The 19,411-nt window shown below is 46.4% G+C and overlaps 1 protein-coding gene across 5 annotated transcripts in view; it reads right to left on the bottom strand.

Moving 5' to 3' along the window:
- The window catches only part of Tpd52 (tumor protein D52), a 91,110-nt gene that overhangs the window by 69,662 nt on the left and 2,037 nt on the right, over nt 1-19,411 (bottom strand). Inside the window, exon 1 of one of the 5 annotated variants that reach the window (XM_059253953.1) lies at nt 8,128-8,377. The exons of 1 other annotated variant lie outside the window; for it this stretch is intronic. In XM_059253953.1, the coding sequence (XP_059109936.1) occupies nt 8,128-8,317 (190 nt within the window). In that variant the 5' untranslated portion in view covers nt 8,318-8,377. Of the gene's footprint in view, nt 1-5,825; nt 6,019-7,921; nt 8,378-19,411 lie in introns of those variants that run through there. 3 more of the 5 variants (XM_059253956.1, XM_059253957.1, XM_059253954.1) reach the window with 3 other exon arrangements.

Raw genomic sequence — 19,411 nt, 5'->3', positions numbered from 1 at the left:
AAAAAAGTGTGCAAAAAAAAAAAAAGTCAGTTCTATATAGTGTGATCAAATGTGGTTTCACCTGCTAAGTCAAACTCTGTGGATGGAGTTCCACCTGTCCTTATGCTTGGGGAGGCCTGGTTCATACTGGCAGGCAGAGATGCAACAGGACAACTGTTATCTGAGGTCCCTGAGCTTCAGCTATGTCTATGCCCACCCCACCCCCTTTTAATAAGCAGTCTATGCATGGGTCCTATCAGTTAGAAGTGTCTGCTTTGCGGTGTTGCAGATGCCAGAGAGGGACAGGTAAATGGTTAGCTGTATCTGCGGGACATGTAAAGCTCACAGATGGGAGAGCAAGGTTCCCCAGGGGCTGCCGAGCAATGTCCGTCATGAACAACACATCCAGGAAGGATTTCTCTCCTAACTCCCAACAGTTCAACTGGTCTTACTGTTGCCTTCTAAAGAGCAAGCACGTGACAAATGGCCAACTGTAATAGGAAGAAGAGCTAGCAGCCGTGGAGAGGAGAGTCTGAACAAAGCAGGCCTTGTGTAAGGAGCGCTCCTTATAAAGTCTTTTGTTGTCCTGTTTGTTGAGGCTCTCACATTCCGGCAGCAGCAGTAAGCAGCTGGGCTCCTAGACCCTGCTGCCCTCCTTGCTCTGGCTGGAGTTGTCTAGTGGGGCAGCAGCGGGGCAGAGGACATAGGAGCAGGAGCCTGGAGGGAGATGCATCAAGCCTCATGGAGGACTGGCCAAGGCACCTATAAAGTCCTGGTCAAGCTGGTTCACCACGGTGGAGCCTAGAACAACACACACACACACACACACACACACACACACACACACACACACACACAGCCAGATTGGGGGTAGAGAATCTTTACTAACAACATTTCTGAAGGTAAAAATAAATTCTACAAGATTTACAGAAACCTAAAAATATGAGGTTCATGATACTTAATATTTGCTCAAGAAATGGCCAAAGAGGCAGCCCACTAATTTTCCTACTTTGCCATAAATTATGATCTAAAGCAGTGGTTAAAACTGAGCGGTATTTTTAAAAGAATTATTAATTCCCAGCAAGGTATGGTAGCAGGTGGTTGTAATCTCAGCGCTTTGCAGGCAGAGTCAAGAGGACTGTGAGCTTCAGGCCAGTCTGGCAACACAGCAAGACCCTTGCCTCCAAAAATAAAAAACAAAACGGATTAAAACTGATCCACATCTAAAATGTTTTCTTGTGTGTATGTATGTGTACAATGTGCGCGGGTTTGAGCATGTCTGTTCCCATGTGTGTGGGCACACTGTGTGCAGGCCTGAAGTTCACCTCTGTGTCTTTCTTGATCTCTGTTTACCAAGGCAAGGCCTCTCACCAGTTACAGCTAGTGTGGCTACACCGCTCACCATGGGGATTGCCCCTCCCTGCCTTCCAGTGCTGGGATTACAGGAGACATGTCTGCCTGGCTTCTGCACGGGTTGTGAGGATCCGAACTTCAGTGTTAGTGATTGTGCAGCAAGCACCGAGCCGTCTCCCAGAACAATACATATCTGAGTCAACTCTCAGACGTGAGTCAGTCTCCTTCAAACTCACTGTGTAGCCAAAAACAACCGTGCACATCTGTCGCTCCTGTTGCACGTGCCACCACGCCAGTTTTATATGGTGCTAGGGATGGATCAAACTGAGGTCCTCGTGCACCCTCCCAACCAGGCTACATCCCCAGCCCTGAAGTGTTTTAAACTGAGAGCCTACCCGATCTAACACAGAAGTGCTTGGCATTACCGCTGACACAGCAGGCAAGAGGTGGTGCTGGTGTTTTGGGTTTTGGTTTTTGGTTTTTGGAGACAGGGTTTCTCTGTGTAGCCCTGGCTGTTCTGGAACTCACTCTGTAGACCAGGCTGGCCTCAAACTCAAAGAGATCCGCCTGCCCTTGTGACACAAGCCTTTAATCCCAGCAGGCAAGAGTTTTAAAAGCCCATTTCTCCAACAACCCAGATACCTTTCCTTCACTTTCTCATAAAGAACAAGCGGAAGTTTTGCTCTAACAAGAACTCTTCCGATTTCACTGAGGAGAAAAACCGAATACGTTTTCTCTGCTGAGTTTGGCAACATCTGCCGGTCCAGGTCCACCCTTGTCTTCTCTCGGATGTAGGAGGTCATCACCACCCACTTGAATTCTGACCCAGGCAAAGAACCCCTGCTTGAGGCCACAGAGAAACAGCTGTGTGTCATTCAACTGTCTGGGTCTTGATTCTTTACTGTACAGAGGAAATACTTAGAATTCTTTTTTAACCTGAAAGCATACCGCTCACTATTCAGCCAACTTATTGCTTCCTTTATCTAGGCCAGATTTTTAGCTGTATCCATTTAAGAAGTTTAGGTTCTTTTTCCAGAGAAGCAGTGAAGAGCGACATAATTATAGCTTCCTATAAAGGGAATATCCAAAAAAAATTTTAAAAGATCCACCACGGTGTGGCAGGAACAACAGTAGTAACAAGATTATTCTTTGTCTCTAAAGACTAGATTTAAAAACTTAAACAGGAATGCCCAACAACAATGCTGGAAGTCTTTGTTTTAGCCCCAGCCCCTGGACTAGGCCCCAACAGACCCCACTAACCTGAAACGGAGTCACTGGTCCTAGGTGCCACACAGTCAAACTGCACCATAAAGCTGGGGGTTCCCTCGTTCCACCTTCAAGCCCCACTGGAAGGCCTTACCCATCACTTCGTTTACCTGAAATCAGAGTCCATTAGAGCCAGACATTTGCTGTGACTTTGTCTTCTGAAAGGTGTAAGGCGCACTGAATGATCTTTGCGCAATGTATCCATTCCTATGCAAGTTAAGCCGGAAGATAAAAGCAGGACACCGGAAGTAACTACCTTCGTCTCGGTACTTTCAGCAGAGGCCTCCGCATCTCCAGGCAAGACACTTTGTATACAAATAAGAAGCCTGTGTCTCTCTGTTCCTTCAAAGCAGGGTACTGCAAGGCTGGGGTTTGGAAGTGCCTTCTGAAATGTGTCTGATTAGCATTAATAGTTTGAAAAGGGGAAATACAAACCCGCCTTTATCATCGGTGTCAACCTGACACAAACCAGGGTATATCTGGGAAGAGGATTTGTCCAGTAAGGAGTAGCTTCTATCAAGTTTGCCTGTAGGCAAGTCTGTGGGGCATTTTCTTAATGGATGACTGATGTGGGAGGGCTCAGCCCACTGTGGGCGGTGCCATCCCTAGGGCAGGTGGGTTTGGGTTGTATAAAGAAGCAGGCTGAGCAAGCCATGAGGAGCAAGCCAGTAAACATCACCCTTCCTGGTCTCTACTTCAATTCCTACCTCCAGGCTCCTGCCTTGACTTCCCTCCAGGAAGGTCATGACATGGAAATATAAAATGAAATAAACTCTCAAGTGTAGTGGCATACATCTTTAATCCCAACACTCAAAAGGCTGATCTCTGTGAGTTTGAGGCAGCCTGGCCTACATAGTTCCAGGACAACCAGGGCAATGTAGAGACCCTGCCTTGGATGGATGGATAGATGGATAGATAGATAGATAGATAGATAGATAGATAGATAGATAGATATAGACAGACAAATGAAAAGAAGGAAAGAAACTCTTTCTCTCTTTCTTCCCCAAGTTGCTTTGGGTCAGTGTTTTACCACAGAAACAGGAACCCTAACTAGGTTACTTTCCCTTGTGGGTCTGTATCTCAAAAGCAAGTGAATCCTTCCTCCTCTTTTCTTATGGAGGGATGGAGAGCTGATCCAGGAAGAGAGAGAAGGGGCTAGCAACTTGTAGAGGAGCAGCCTGTAGAAGTCAGACCCACCCACCCCATAACTGACAAGGTCACATGACCAGGAGCAAAGCACCTAACCAAGGAGGGTATACCACGCTGTTAGAAGAACAGCCTTCCTCAACACCCATCCTTCAAAAGAATGCTCACTACACTGAAGACCGTAAACCGAGATTCCATCTCTGAGGATGTCTTACAAGAAGAAAGGCAAGCTCACGCAGGTCCCGGGTTCCCTTTGAACACAGGAAACCTGATATCTTGAAGGGCTGCCAAAGAAAGCAGCCTGTGTGCTCAGGGAAAGGCCTGTGATTAAGAACTTGAACATTGACCTGACAGGGTGTGTGCAGGGGAGGGAGAGGAATGTAGCGAGTAAAGAAATGACTTTTATTAGAATGCACTTAAACTGCTGTTAGCACATGTGCCCCTTGATGTACATACACAGCCAAACCCAGACACTAACAAACCCTTGGACACTAACAAGTAAGTGCAGGAGAAAAGTGTTTAAGTGTGCTGAGGTGTCAACAAGTAACTTAATGTTATGGTTTGTATCTGAACTGTCTCCTCCCACCAGCTCACGTTTTGAATGTCTGTCCTCAACTAGTTTGGAATGTCTGTCCTCGGCCAGTGACTCTATTTTAAGAGGCTGTGGAACCCTTAGGAGGTGGGACCTAGATGGCAGAAGCAGGTCATTAGACATGGGCCTTTGAAAGTTACAGCCCAGCCCAAGGTTCCTGCCTTATTTCTTCCTCATGGTCAAATCACAAGAAGAAACTGCCTCCATCACCATGGCTTCCCTGCCATGACGGACCAAAATCCTCAGATACTGTGAGCCTAAACAAACAAGCAAAGTTTCTTCACTTCAATTGACTCTGTCAAGCATTTTGGCCACAGTGAATTAAAGGAAATAATACACTTAATTTCTTTAACAAATTTGTAGAAATAAATTAACTTTTCAAGGTATGGTTTCTTTATAAAATGCATTATTGCTATGCTTCCTTATCTGTTTCTACACTACAGTTACAGATAACATATGTTTAAAACAAAAAATAAAAGAGAAGAGTGAATTCATGGAGGCAGGTGGATCAGGAGTTCAAGGCCAGCCAGAGCTATATAATGACTTTGAGGCCAGTTGGCTATATGAAACCTTACCTAATAATAATAATAATAATAATAATAATAATAATAATAATAATAATAATGCTATTACTATTATTACTTTAGAGCACAGAAGAACACTAAGCACGTGAAATGCAGTGCTTTGATTTTTGAATGCCTACAAACAGAAAGAAGTCAGGGTTAATCACAATGCTCTGGGCTCCTAACCCTGGAAGGTGACTACTGCTATCTGACAGTGAGACCAGTGGAAGTTCATTGCCTCCCTAGGGAAAATCCTCTCCGAGCAGCTGGGAGGGCAGACAAAGCCTCCTGTGCCCTCACACATCCCTCTGCCCTCTGCCCTCTACCCTCTCCTCGGCCACGGAACTTCTCTCTCCACAACAGCAACAGCAAGGTTTGCTCTGCTGCTATCAAAACATCCCATTGGTGGATACCTCAGCAGTTCCAAGTCCGGATCCCTTCCTGAAGGCTTGGTTATGGGCTGGCAGAGGACTCTGTCAGGAAAGGGCTTGCCTTGGCAGCAGGAGGATTGAGTCTGGTCCCCAGCACTGATGTAAGAAGCTGGGCTTGGTGGTGCATACCTACAATTCCATCTCTGGGGAGGTGACAGCAGGCAGATCCCGAGACTGGCTGGCCATGCAGCCTAGCCTGTTTGGTGAGCTCCAGGCCAGTGAAAGACGTCTCAAAAAACAAGGTGGACCGTGCCAAAGAAACAAAAGCTTAGGCTGTCCTCGGCCTGCACATGTACACATACACACATGCATACACACTTGTGCACACACACACACACACACACACACACGTTGTTTTTAAGTAAACCAATTCCATTTTTGCAAAACTCATTTAGACTAAGGGTTCCTACGTTGGTAGCAGATGATAAAGCACTGCAGATTTACTTTGTGATGTTGGAGAGTTCCTTAGACCCTCTAAACTTTGAACTCACTCACCGGTAAACAGGAAAAGACCACAGCAGGAGTCAGGACTCTGAAAGCACTTGATAAAAGACAGCATCCTCAGCAAATAAAATGCTTTCTGCTCTACACAGTACTGGCTGAAAAGAATTAAAAACTTCAAATTCCCCCAAAGCTCCAAAAGTCCCAGGCTGTCCCCTCTGAGTACAGTGTCCTAATCACCGCCGACCACTGGCCGACAATGCACAGAACTGCATCATTATGACGGCTTAGCGACATTGTCTTATTTAGAACACAAGGTCGGGTATAAGGTTGTAGTGGGAATGAGAAAATGGACACACTGAAACATTAAAAACAAATATATACTATTACTGCCAAAAGAGGGTGGTTGAGTGGACAAGCATCTTGGTGAGCAGAAGCAGAAGGGTCAGAGGGACGAGGGCTTATTGTCCCCAGGGCCACATGAGTGGAGAGAACAATAAGTCCTCCTCCCTCTGACCCTTTCCTCTAGGCCAAGAAAGACTTCAAGAGCTGGGGCCTAATGGTAGGTTGCATCCATGGAGGATGTGACAGTCCCACAGGGGCCACATCCTAGGAGGGACCAGATTCCAGGCATAAATGATTCACAGCTCCTGCAATCCCATTAGGAAAGATAAACCTAAATTTTCTTGTATAACTTCAAATCAGTTTTGTTTTGTTTTTTTTTTTGGTTTTGGGTTTTCCAATTATGAAACCCTTAAATCAGGAAGAGAAAGGTGCCAAGCCACGGTCCCTTCTTTCTCTATTGGCCCAGAGTATGACAGTTTTTAAATTCCTAACTAATAGGTTGAAATATTTCTTCTACATTTAGAAACAACTCATGTATATATGCAAATAAATTAGCCTTGAAATAGCAAGGAAATTAATAATAAATGAGCAAAGTGAACAAAATAGGTTTCTGGGAATTTTTTTCTTATTACTCCTGAAAAAAAAACAACAATAATACTTCGCATAAGGTGTATTATTAAACAAATGCATGAAATCGCTCTTGCAAGTGGAGCAGGTTTGAAAGAGAAAAGGGAAATTGGAGAAATGGCAGGAAAGGGGAAGCTGGGGAAAGCCTGCAAAAGGCACATGCTCAGAGTAGACAGGGGCACGTGACCTGGGGTTGTGAGACAATATGGTTATCTAGAAACTTTGCAAAGTTGAAGTTGGCGGTCTTCCCATCTCAAATCCGTCATCTACAGTAAGCTGGCGAAGGGGCTATAACCCAAAGCTGCTAACCCAGAGAAACCTGTCAGTCTGTCTTCACTCCGAATGGGAAGGTTCAATCTTACCGAATCCCCAAAGCAATGGGCAGGAGGGTCCGTTTATGCTCGGGGCGTAGAGGCCTCACAGTGAGAGCAATGGCCTGAAGGAAGGAGCTGACGGACTCCCACCTCAGGAAACTGAATCAAGAGTTTCGGAGCGAGACTACTTGACTAGACTTGGCACAATCGGTCCCATCACGTGAACACAAGTTCCCTCAGCCTCAGAAACCACTGGCTGAATCTGCAAAGTCACCATGTCTCCAATTTTGCTCAAATGCCACCACTGGGTTAAATTGCTTCTCTAGCGACAAGACCACCCAGGGGATGGATAATACTTTCCCGGGACCAATATTTAATAAGTGCCTCTCCTCTGCAACGCTCTCACACATAAAAATGAATTACTGCTTATAGACTTGGGCTGCCTGAAGGTCAAACTCTATAATATCACCATGAAAACGCACTTTGCATGAAAAGCCATGTTAACTAAAATCAGGGCATCTACTGGACAGCAAGTCTGGTTTCTCCTCCTTTTACAAACACTTGCAAAGGCCAAACTTCTCATCCTCTGCACTTTAACAGTTAAAAACATCACTCAATGCAGGACAACAAGGCACTATCACTTCTGTTCAAACGCCCCTGGACTCTTCCAAAAGGAGCGTCTCTTTTTGCCTGCCTCCCTCCCCCACTCCCGTAGACTCAGTCTGTATCTACCATTCTCCCCAGCCTCATCCCCAATATCCTGGGAATCTCTCCTCACTGTCTACCACAAGCACTCATCACTGAGGCTAGTCTCTACTTGTTCACCTCGCCCTACCTGCATCTCCACAGATTTCGGAAGCCTACCTGTTTCTTAATTCACACCTGGAAGGGTCACGGTCCCAGCCTGCTTCTGTCTTGCTTCAGTTCCTCCATGGTCGTCACACAAAGTTCAGGTTTCCTGAACGTTGACATTTGGCCCACCTTTCTATTGGGAACGTTTCACCTCTGAACACATCTACATGGATGTCACACAACGACGTGGTGATCTTAAAACAGATGTACACACTCACTGATGCTCTTCCCATCCAAAGACGAAGTCTGTGCTCTCTCTCCTTGAGCCCAGGCTTGACCCGGTGGCACGGTTCTAACTACTAGAATGAGGTGAAAATAACACTGTGTGACTTGCGAAGCAGGACTACAAAAAGCCACATAGCTTGTGCCTGCCCCTCCCAGGACTTCGGAGAAGCCCTGAGTAAGCATGTAAGACAGCTAGGCCCCCAAGGGCCACACGTGAGAGACAAGGCCAACAGAAACAGGTATCCAAGGAACCCAGCGGCTGGAGTCTTCTAACAGCGCCCCTCCCCCACCTGAGAGGTGGGGTTCAATAACCGTGGCCTCAGTCTCCCACTCTCAAGGCTGAGCACAGCTGACCGCTGCGGCAGGCCTACAGCCATCCTCGTAGTACCTCAGCTGCGTTTGAGGGTGAGCTGCTCACACGGCCTTGGCAATGGGAAGAGACCTCAAACATGAACTGCTCTCAATACATTCATCACCTCCTTCCTGATGTCTAGTCCTTTCTGTATGGGCTATCCCAGTTCTTCCTACATCCAATAGGAAAGGCTCTCTCTTCTTTTTCTTCAGATTCCCACCTCAGTCTCCAGACACCTGATTCATTCTCCCGCAGGCCTCCCAGGAACCCAACACATCCTTGCTTCACAGCCTTCTCACCTCCGGCCGGAACACGGAGACACGCCCTATCTGGCTTTTGGACTTTCTACTCAGCCGCTGAGTGACAGACATTTCTTAACCCCAATTCCTGACCCTCAGTCACAAGGCCCTTCATATTCTCCAGGACCAACTTACCTCCAGGCAGAGGCCACTCTGAGGCTTCCAAACACTCTTTGTGTCCTGAGTCTTCCTCCCTTCTCTCTTCCTCCCTTCTCTCTCTCTCTCTCCCACTTACTCCTACCATACGTGGTCTTCATCAGCTCAAGCCGTTCAAGAGTGGCCCAACAACACTAAGGTCTCACAGCTCCTGACTAAAGTCCAAAACAGAGGTGGCAGCAGACTGAGCCCTGTGAAAGCTGTAATTTCTGGTTCACAGATTGTTTTTGCTCTCTCTTCATGTGGTAGACAGAGAGATCATCTCCGGCCTGTCTCTCCCCTGAAAAGGCACTAACTGGGCTGTGGAGAGGCCTCAAACAGTACTGTGTGCAAGCCTAAGGCCTCAAGTACAATACTCAGAACCCATGGCTTTGGGGTTTTTTTGTTGCTAAAAAAATGTGTGTGTGTGTGTGTGTGTGTGTGTGTGTGTGTGTGTGTGTGTTATGTGTGTATATGTGTGTGTGTTATGTGTGTATATGTGTATGTGTATGTGTGTGTGTGTTGTGTGTGTGTGTGTTATGTGTGTGCATGTGTGTCTCTAAGGTAGCTTGTGTTTGTAATCCCAGCTGGAGAGGCAGAGACAGGCTGATCCCTGGGGCTCACTGGCAGCCAGCCTAGTCTATTTGGAGAATTCATGCCAATTAGAGACCCTGTCTCAAAAAAACAAGTTAAGGCCGGGCGGTGATGGTGCACACCTTTAATCCCAGCACTCGGGAGGCAGAGCCAGGGGGTTTTCTGTGCGTTCAAGGCCAGCCTGGTCTACAGACCGAGATCCAGGACAGGCACCAAAACTACACAGAGAAACCCTGTCTCAGAAAAACGGGGGAAAAAAAAAAGTTAGAGTACAGAACCTGAAGGACAACATTGGAGGTTGATCTCCAGCTCCCACATACATATGCAAGTATACACACACACTCGCATGCACACATGCACACATGCACACACACTTGCATGCACACACACAGAGGCATTAACCCTACTCATGAGTCCAACCTTCATAACTAAATTACCTCCCAAAGTCCTCACCTCCAAATACCCACCCCACACTGGAGCACCGTCGTATGAGTGGAGTCTGCAAACACCCAGTCCACTGCAGCCTTCAGTTCAGAGGCTGGCTACTCTGAGTTCCCTTCTGCGAACCGGGCCAAGGCTGCTGGCTCCTCCCTGGCAGGGTCAGGCGGCGTTTGTACCATCTGCTTCCCTTGCAGGGGTGGTCACCCTATAGAAGTGTCCCTAAATAAATGACGTTCCATCTGCCTGGGGATCCACTGAGTTCAGGTTCTCCAGAATCATCTAACGTTCAGCTTCAGTATCAGTAATGCCGGTAGCTTCTCAGATATTCACTCAATTTTCACCAATACTTGGGGCAGTATCAACTTCAGAGAGGTGAGCTGACTCACTCCCCTTCTCAGAACCAGAAAAGGTCACGTGAAATCTGGAACCCGGATGTGATTTCATACCCAGCATGCTTTGCCCTCAACATTTACAATTAGTCTGTCCTAAGTGAGAGGACAGACAGACAGACAGGCCACCACTTCTTGGCACGATCTTCCACGCTCTACAGTAGCTATGCTACTTACTGTCCCTTTAAAGGAGACAACTTCTAGATGATGTTAAATCGGACAATGGCATGTACATCTTAGCCTGACACCACAGATCAGAAGCCCAGATCTGTCTGTGCCAAGCACTGTGCTCTAGTGAAGTCACTCTATAAAGCAGGGTCACCACTAGTACCTGCTCCCAGGGCTTGTCACGACTCAGAAAAAAAAAAAGGAGCCCCGATGCATTTAGAATAAAGCCTGGCACACAGCGAACACTCCAGAACACTCCAGAAACGCTGTCACGCTAAAAGGACTCCAGAAAACCCAAGCAAATGGGAGGCAGGCCTGTCACTTTGGTCCTTTGTCCCTCCAGATTGCAATTTTGTTTTAATTAACAGTGAGGAAAACATTTCTAAAAAGTGGGGCGCCGTGTATCCTGCTCGGCAATCATTAAAAAGCACCTGGCTTTGGCCCCAATGTCACTTTCTTAGAAACAATCGGTTTAATTAGAGTCAAGATTTTGTACTGCTTTTCACGCCCAGCAGAGTAAATCTGGGGAAGCAAATGAAAACGCCGTAGGGCTGAGAGCCTCAGAGAAAGCACCAGGCAGAACTCTTAGGAATGACTGACGGCCTGTGGGCATCACACCTGGGCTCCGATGCCAGTCGCTGCGCTGCTCGTTGTGGGTTCCTTTTCCATGGTTTCAGGAGCTCAGGAACAACCATGCTCTGAAAATAGTAAGCTAGGCGTGGCGGCTCACACCTGTGATCCCAGCACTTGGGAGCGTGAGCCCGAGGACTGCTGTGGGTTCCATACCAGCCTGGGCGACACAGTGAGTTTCCAGCCATCCTATCTCAAAATAAGAAGCAGACAAAAACCCCAAATATAAGCACTTCACAAGTTTTAAATAACTTTTAATATGGTTCATTGTTATAATTATTCTGTATTATTAATGTATTTCTAAACTAAACACTAACAATGTACCAAGTGCTAGCTGAAGGTCTGGGCATCTACTGGGTGGAGAGTGTAGTGGTTTGAAAGAAAATGGCCCCCATATGCTCACAGGGAGCTGCACTATTAGGAGGTGTGGCCTTGTTGGAGTGGGTGTGGCTTTGTTGGAGGAAGTGTGTCACTGGGGGCGGGGCTTTGAGGTCTCAGAAGCTCAAGCCAGGTTTATTGAATCACAGTCACTTCCTGCTGCCTATGGATCCAGATGCAGAACTCTCAGCTATTCCTCCAGCACCATGTCTTCCTGCATGCCATCATGCTTCCCATCATGGCGATAACGGACTAAACTTCTGAACCTTATGCCATGGTCATGGTGCCTCTTCACAGCGATAAAATCCTAACTACGATGGATGGTTTTAGAACATCTTCCACAGTATAAGGAACAAATGCACATTGACACACCTTATATACAAGAAATGGCAAAGCTGGTCATCCCTTTGATAAATGCCCCATAAAGGCAAAATGTCTCCTTTTTTCCTGTTCTAGAGAAACGGGCCCCCTTCAAGCCCTATGTCCTTCACAACCACATTCAAAGAAAGTTCTAAAATCCCGTGAGGGGTCTGGGGATGCGGCTCAGCAGGTAGAATGCTCGCCCAGCACACATGAGGCTCTGGATTTGATCTCCGGCACTACATATATCAAGTTCAGTGCCATGCACCTATAATCCTAGTTCTTGAAAAGGGGAGGCAGGAGGATTCAAAGTTGAAGGTCATTCTTGGCTACATCCAGATCCGGGACGGCCTGGGATATAAATAAATAAATGAACAGTACCAAGACCACCCATGCATCTTAGTCTCAGAAGACATTAGAAACACTGACAGAACATCAAAGAACTTGGTTTATTAAAGTAATGACATGCCACTATGCCCAATACCCTCTGCTGAATAAAAACTCAGCCAGCACCATCTACTTTCTGTACACATGGCATTTTTACAGACAGACAGCAGAAGGAAAGAACCAGTCTGTTCTATTTACAAAGCACATTTCCTGTGGTTTACAGAAAGCTAGAAGCATATTTGAAGATATATTCCTGTCTCCCAGCCGAGCCAGCTCCTCTCCCTGATTCTTTGCTTTGACTGTCTACTCCCGTCAGACTCCATTCCCGCTGGAAGCCTCTCCAATCGGCACGTGTGTGCTGTGTCCTGTGCTTACGGACTGCCTCCCGCCAACACCCACGGAGTATGGAGAAGTGTTCTGTGGACATTTTATTTCTAGCTGAGGGCAGACTCTAGCAGGCTGGATAAACCATTTTCTTTCCTTTTCCCGCCTTACCGACTGAGCCATACTTCCTATGCCCATCCACACTGGCTCCAGCAACCTCAGAATGCACCAGGGGACACAGGAGCCATTGAGTTCCCGGTTCCAAACTGTCTATATCCAATTTTTAAAACTGAATTTGCCTTTGCAACATGAAGCAGTGTTTGTGAGCTAAGGTATATAAATGAGTCGCTGAAACCATGGTTTTAGTACTGACTATCAAGGCATTTGAAGTCAGCAGACAGACAGACTCCAAGAAAGAAGTATCAATGGCCACTCGGAGACATACAATATACCTAAAATGTCACCTAAAGGCATTTACTCTTAATATTATATTTTGTTAGTTAAGCTGGCAACTTCTCTTACAGCATTATTTGTAATAATGAAAATGGAATACAACCCATTAACAGCAGAGACAGTCATGTCAACATACCAATGCCAGTGTCACCGGTAATTTCTAGGAGTCCCCTCATGGTCACCATGTGACAGCAAGGAAATCAAGGTCACCTCTTGGGGTTCTTACTCTCGTTAATACAAGAATTTAAAAACGGCTTCTTCCTACTAGAGTTTCCAAGAAAACCCCAGGGTAGGCAAGCTGGAAATCTCAGCAGCCACCGGTGGAGAAAGATGAAGCAAGGGAGAGAGAAAGCCATGATGTTTTGGTTAAACCATCATGGAGGTCAGCCACGTTGGCAAAGGAGCAACCACATGACAGGGAAGGAAGCAGTAAAGAAAGGGTGAAAAGGCCCAAAGTAACATAAAATATATATCATATATATATCATATATATATATATATATGTATGATATATATATATATCATACACACACACACACACACACACACACACACACACGTTCTAGCCAGTGCTCCAAAGAAAGAGGGAGACAGAAGAAAAGGGAAATTATGCCTTTCTGTGCTGGGACGCAGGCAGTCTGGCAGACCCAAGGGAACACTGGCTGGGACCAGGGGCAGCAGCAGAAAAGCCTGGAACTGTGGGAGAAAAGCACATCATCTCATTAAAGGGGTAATTATTCCTCCCACTCTTCAGACAGCTTAAGGTGGAGCTGCCTTTGTGAGGAATGGTGCCTTGGCCAGATGCTAAACCAACCCAACTGGGTTAACTCTTAAAGGAGGAGACAATGGTACATGCCATCTAAAGGAGGATTCCATTCCTACCCATACCACTAGAACAGTGAAGCCATAAAAACCAGCATTTGTTTTCAAAACTGTGGCAAATTCCTTATTATCTAATAGCATTCAAAACAAATTATACACATAGTATGATCCTGACAAAGATTATTCAAGGTATTCAATTTAAAAAAAAAAAAAAAGAACCACAGACTAAGCTGTGTATGCTACAGCATTCCTATAATCCTAGTGCTTGAGAGGATCATGAGATCAAGACCATCCTGAGCTGCATAGTAAGAAAGACAGGAGAAAGAAATGGAGGAAGGAGGGAAGGAGGAAGGGAGGGAGGGAGGGAGAGAGGGAGGGGGAGAAAGGGAGAGAGGAAGGGAGGGAGTGAGAGAGAGAGGGAGGGAGGGGGAGGGAGAGGGAAAGAAAAAAGGCAGAGAAAGGGAATGAGGAGAAAGCAGAGCAGTTTCTACTGCTAAGAAAAAGGGATAAACTGATGGCATTTCCGTTCAGGTCACTGGGCAGGTTAACCTCAATATTCATTTGGAAATCAAATCTGGTAAGAGCAGTAAAGGAAAAGTCGGACAGCAAAGGACACAAAATGGAAGAACACTGAGGGAGACGTGCCTCTCACAGCATGAGCACATCTTGTGAGGTTAGCTGCTGTCCGTGAACACGCAAATCAAGCAGGAAAAAATGACCTAAGAATTCAGTGTCTGACAAGAGAGGAACCACTGGGCAAGCAGTGGCGTTGGGTGGCTGGGCAGCCAACTTGGGGGGCGGGGTTGAAGTGTTGAGGTGTTGAAATTCTAACTTCACACCTCCGATTAAAATAGACTCCAGATGAGGCCTGGAGAGACAGACAGATGGCTCAGCAGTTAAGAGCACTGGCTGCTTTTCCAGAGGACCTGAGTTCAACTCCCAGCACCCACATGGCAGCTCACAACTGCCTGTAACTCCAGTTCCAGGTGATCTGACACCTTCACACAGATATTTATGCAGGCAAATGGGTACACATGAAATAAAAATAAATTAAAAAAAAAATAAACTCCAGATGGATGGAAGATTTAAATGTAAAAAATAAAACCATCAAAACATAAAGTCCAAGTGAAGAAGGCATTTCTAGGAATGATTCATAAGCTAGAGGCTATAAATGAAAAGGATCATTTCTTAGTATTTCTGCTTGGAAAAAGAAAAATCACCATGAAGTCAGAGAAGGGACTGCAAACTAGGAAAAGCAAACACCATCTCATATCACGGACAGAAGGCCGCACTTCACAGAACAAGGCCGGGAAATACAAACAGCACAACAACCCAAAATAGCAACGATTACAGCCGAACGTTTTGCCGAAAGTGAAATATAAATGTTAAGCACATCCCAGCCGGGCGGTGGTGGCGCACGCCTTTAATCCCAGCACTCGGGAGGCAGAGCCAGGCGGATCTCTGTGAGTTCGAGGCCAGCCTGGGCTACCAAGTGAGTTCCAGGAAAAGGCGCAAAGCTACACAGAGAAACCCTGTCTCGAAAAACCAAAAAAAAAAAAAAAAAAAAAAAAAAATGTTAAGCACATCCCAAGAAGTGCAGCCACTTCCCTGTCAGAAAAAGACATCAGCCAGGTGTGGTGGTTCACGGCTGAGACTGAGGCAGCAGGCTTACCACAAAGGAGGCCAATGTGGGCTACTTGGTGAGACCTTGTTCTCCAAATAAAGAAGGGGAGAGTGTGGAGAAGAAGAGGAGATGGAGGTAGATGGTGAGGGGAAGTGGGGGGAAGAGAGGACGACTAGTCATCATTCTTTTGTGAGATAAGTAAAGCTGAAAATGTGCAAGAACACCCTGACCACATGGTGTGGGGAAGCAGACGCTCACACACACCAGTGGAATAACTGGCACTATTTCCATGGAGCAGGATTTGGCACAATCCAAAGTGAACAGTCATACTCTTCTAAGAATTCTCCCTACAGGCATGAGGCACACACATGTATTTGCTCCAGTTTGCTCCAGTAGGAAAAGCCCAGCTCAGGGCACAGCACCCCCAAGCAGGCTACCTCTGGCTAAGTCACTGTTCTGTTGCTGTGAAGAGACACCATAGCCAAGGCAACTTATAAAGGAAGACATTAGGGGCTTGCCTACAGTTTCAGAGGGCTAGTCCATTATCATCAAGGTGGGGAACATGGTCGCAGGCTGGCAGGCATGGCACGTGGGCAGTGATCCTGATCCACAGGCAAGAGCTAGAGCAAGAGGGGGACTTGGAGGGAGGGGGAGAGAGGGAGAAAAAGGGGGAGAGAGACAGGGAGAGAGGGAGAAGAGAGACTGGGCCTGGCATGGGCTTTTGAAACTTCAAAGCCCACTCCCAGGGCCACACCTCCTCCAACAAAGCCACACCTCCTCCAACAAGGCCACACCTCCTACAACAAGACCACACCTCCTGACACCCCGCCCCCCAACAGTATAGGTACTAGAGACTAGGTATCCAATATATGAGCCTGTGGGAGCCAATTTCATTGGAAGCAACTTATTGTTATGAGCTAAACAAACTGAGTAGCAGTAGGTGCTAGAGGGCATTCTGGCCCCATCTTTTCTTCCTGAAATAAGATGATGCTCCCATGAAAGATGTCCTCTCCATATCAGATGCAAAGGAACAGATAGACACAAAGAAGGGAGGTCCAAATGCTGACAAACTTGTTACTGCCCAGTCACATCACACGCCAAATGCAGGAGGATCTCCATGAGTTCGAGGACAACCTGGTCTACATAGCGAGAAACTCTTCCACACACAACATTTAAATGCCTATCAATGAGAAACAAGTTAAACATCGCCTATCTTGGATACGAAACAGGATATCTACCAACAAGCATGTCCAAATGGCCTTGAAAATAAAAATATGGCCAGGCTTGGTGGTATTTGGGAGGTACGGGTAAGAGGACAAGGAGTTTAAGGTCAGCTCAGGGCTGGAAGAGACTTCTTTCCAAAAACATAAAGAGCTAAGGAAATGGCTCAGTCGGCAAAAGTGCTTGTCTTGCATGAGACCTGAGTTCAAACCCCAGTACTTACTGAGTGGTGGTAGTGCACGCCTTTAATCCCAGCACTCGGAAGCAGAGATGGGAAGATCTCTGAGTTCAAGGCCAGCCTGATCTATGGAGCAAGTTTCAGGGTAGCCTGGGCTACACAGAGAAACCTTGTCTCGAAAAACAAAAACAAACAACAACAACAAGAAAACAGCACCCATGTGAAAAGCAAAGTCACTGCCAAAGCCTGCGACTCCAACACGGGGACAGAGACAGGTAAATTCCAGGAGCTCACCAGTCTGGCTAAAACGCTGAGCTGCTGGGTCAGTGCGAGCCTTTATGTAAAGTGGAGAGAGACTAACCACCTGTCTGTCTCTGGCCTCCGAGCACACACACACACACACACACACACACACACACACACACACACACAGCAAACGAGGAAGCTGCGTACATGGCTCACCGTTAGAGCCCTTACCTGGGTTCCATCCCCGACCCAGGATCACGCAGCAGCCCCAGCCAAAGAAAAACAAGTTTTATTTCCTTTTTCTTCTTCCATGTTTCTACTTTTCCTAAAATAAACTATTATAGTACCAAAAAATGTATTTTTAGATCTTAATATTCTTTTTTTTTCCAACTTTCACTAACAACTTAAGTACCCTGAGTCAACAGGTATAGTGACCGACATCTATGACCCCAGCACACAGTCAGAAAGATTGCAAGTTCTAGGCCAGCCTGAGCTACCTAGCAAGACCCTGTCTAGATCAATCAACCAATCAACCAACAAATCCTTTGATCCCTTTTTTAAATTAAAAATGTAAAAACTATGGTATCTGTCCAGCTGGTACCCAGCCAGTTTAAATAAAGTTTGGGAGAGTCTCAAAGGAGAGATTTTACAACTGTCAACAGTTAAAGCAGCAAATTAACCCCACGAGACTATATAATGGGCTTAGCCTGCAGCACAAGGCCCCTCACCGGACCAGGGGGACTGGGCGCTGCTTTGTTCTGCTTTGAGCTGCTGAACTGTGGATATCTGCTATCTGTTTTTATTACATGCGGAGATTATTCTGTTTAAAGAATCTGCTAAGAGACCACAGCCACTCCCACTACTCAGCTTTTCCCCTTGGGACCAGGCAGGCTGTCACAAAAAAAATAAAAAATAAAAGCAGGAAGTGGAGGAAAACTAACAAAGATATCCACGAACACCATATGGCAATGGAGGGTGCCGAGCAACAACCTGCCTGGGCAGGTCACTCCCGATGGCGCCCGAGCAGACCCTCTGGGTTATCCATTCTTTTCTAAACCCACTCTGCTTTTAATTAAATGACATCCCAGATTTGTGCTCTCTCTAAGGCTAAATGGTTAAATAATAACAACCCATCAGTCCATTGTTCCTTCCCTACAGTCTCTTCTCCTCGGGTTTCTAGCCCTGGCAACTGCTCCTCTTTCCCTTCAAAATACTATTTTATTGAAACTAATGCCATGCTCAGTAGGTGGGTCACTGCCACTGCCGGATTACAGTGCCCAATGCCGAGGCTCTTACTGACGTAAGGGAGGGAGTCCTGGCATATTTATTTATTCAGTCCCGTAAAAGAGACGGGGGGGGGGGGGGGGGAGCTTTGTTTTCACACAAGGCATGCTCCAGTCAGCAAGGGGCACAGTGGTAGGAAACCCCATACACGTTAAGTTTCCTGTGCCCAGCTCACTGCCCAAGAACGCTTGAAAGGCAGTATGCAGCTGGAGGTGGTTTTGAGAGCCCTTGAAACAGAAGGAAAGCAGGACACCCAAAGTCTAAACAGAAAGTAGAAAAACGGTAGAACCTGGGCCACACACTACAAAGTACCAAGGAACATGACAGAAATGGGTTCCGTTTTAAAGCTTATAAGGTCCGTTAAGAAGATCAGTAGCAAAAGATAGATTTGGGGCACCATCATACAAGGAAATTTAAGACCTTTTCAGGAGAGTTCATATAAGACAAGAAAGGGGCATGTAACTTCACAGCTAAACTTCCGTTGGTGATGTTCTAAGGGACAAATGTTATGAAAACTTCAAGCATATAAAATGTAAATCCAGCTGGTGGTGGTGGCAGTGGCGCTTGCCTTTAGTCCCAGCACTCAGGAGGCAGAGGCAGGGGGATCTCTGTAAAGTCAAGGCCAGCCTAGTCTACCAAGCGAGTTCCAGGACAGGCAGGGCAACACAGAGAAACCCTGTCTCAAAAAAAAAAAAAAAGAGAGAAAGAAAGGAAGGAAGGAAGGGAGGGAGGAAGGGGGGAAGGAAGGAAGGAAGGAAGGAAGGAAGGAAGGAAGGAAGGAAGGAAGGAAGGAAGGGAAGAAAAGAAAGAAAGAAAAAGAAAAAGTAAATCCAAACAGTTTCTAATTTAGACTGGAATATTTTTTTAAAAAATCTCACAATTAAAGACACAATCACAGTTTGCTACTCCATCCCATCCAACAGTTTGCTAGTGAACATCAGATTTAAACCTGCACATCTCACTCCCAGCCCTTCACAAGAAGCCAGGCATCC

This window comes from Peromyscus eremicus, chromosome 2 (assembly GCF_949786415.1).
Source record: "Peromyscus eremicus chromosome 2, PerEre_H2_v1, whole genome shotgun sequence".
Taxonomy (NCBI): Eukaryota; Metazoa; Chordata; class Mammalia; order Rodentia; family Cricetidae; genus Peromyscus; species Peromyscus eremicus.
This window is presented reverse-complemented; position numbering and strand designations above follow the sequence as displayed.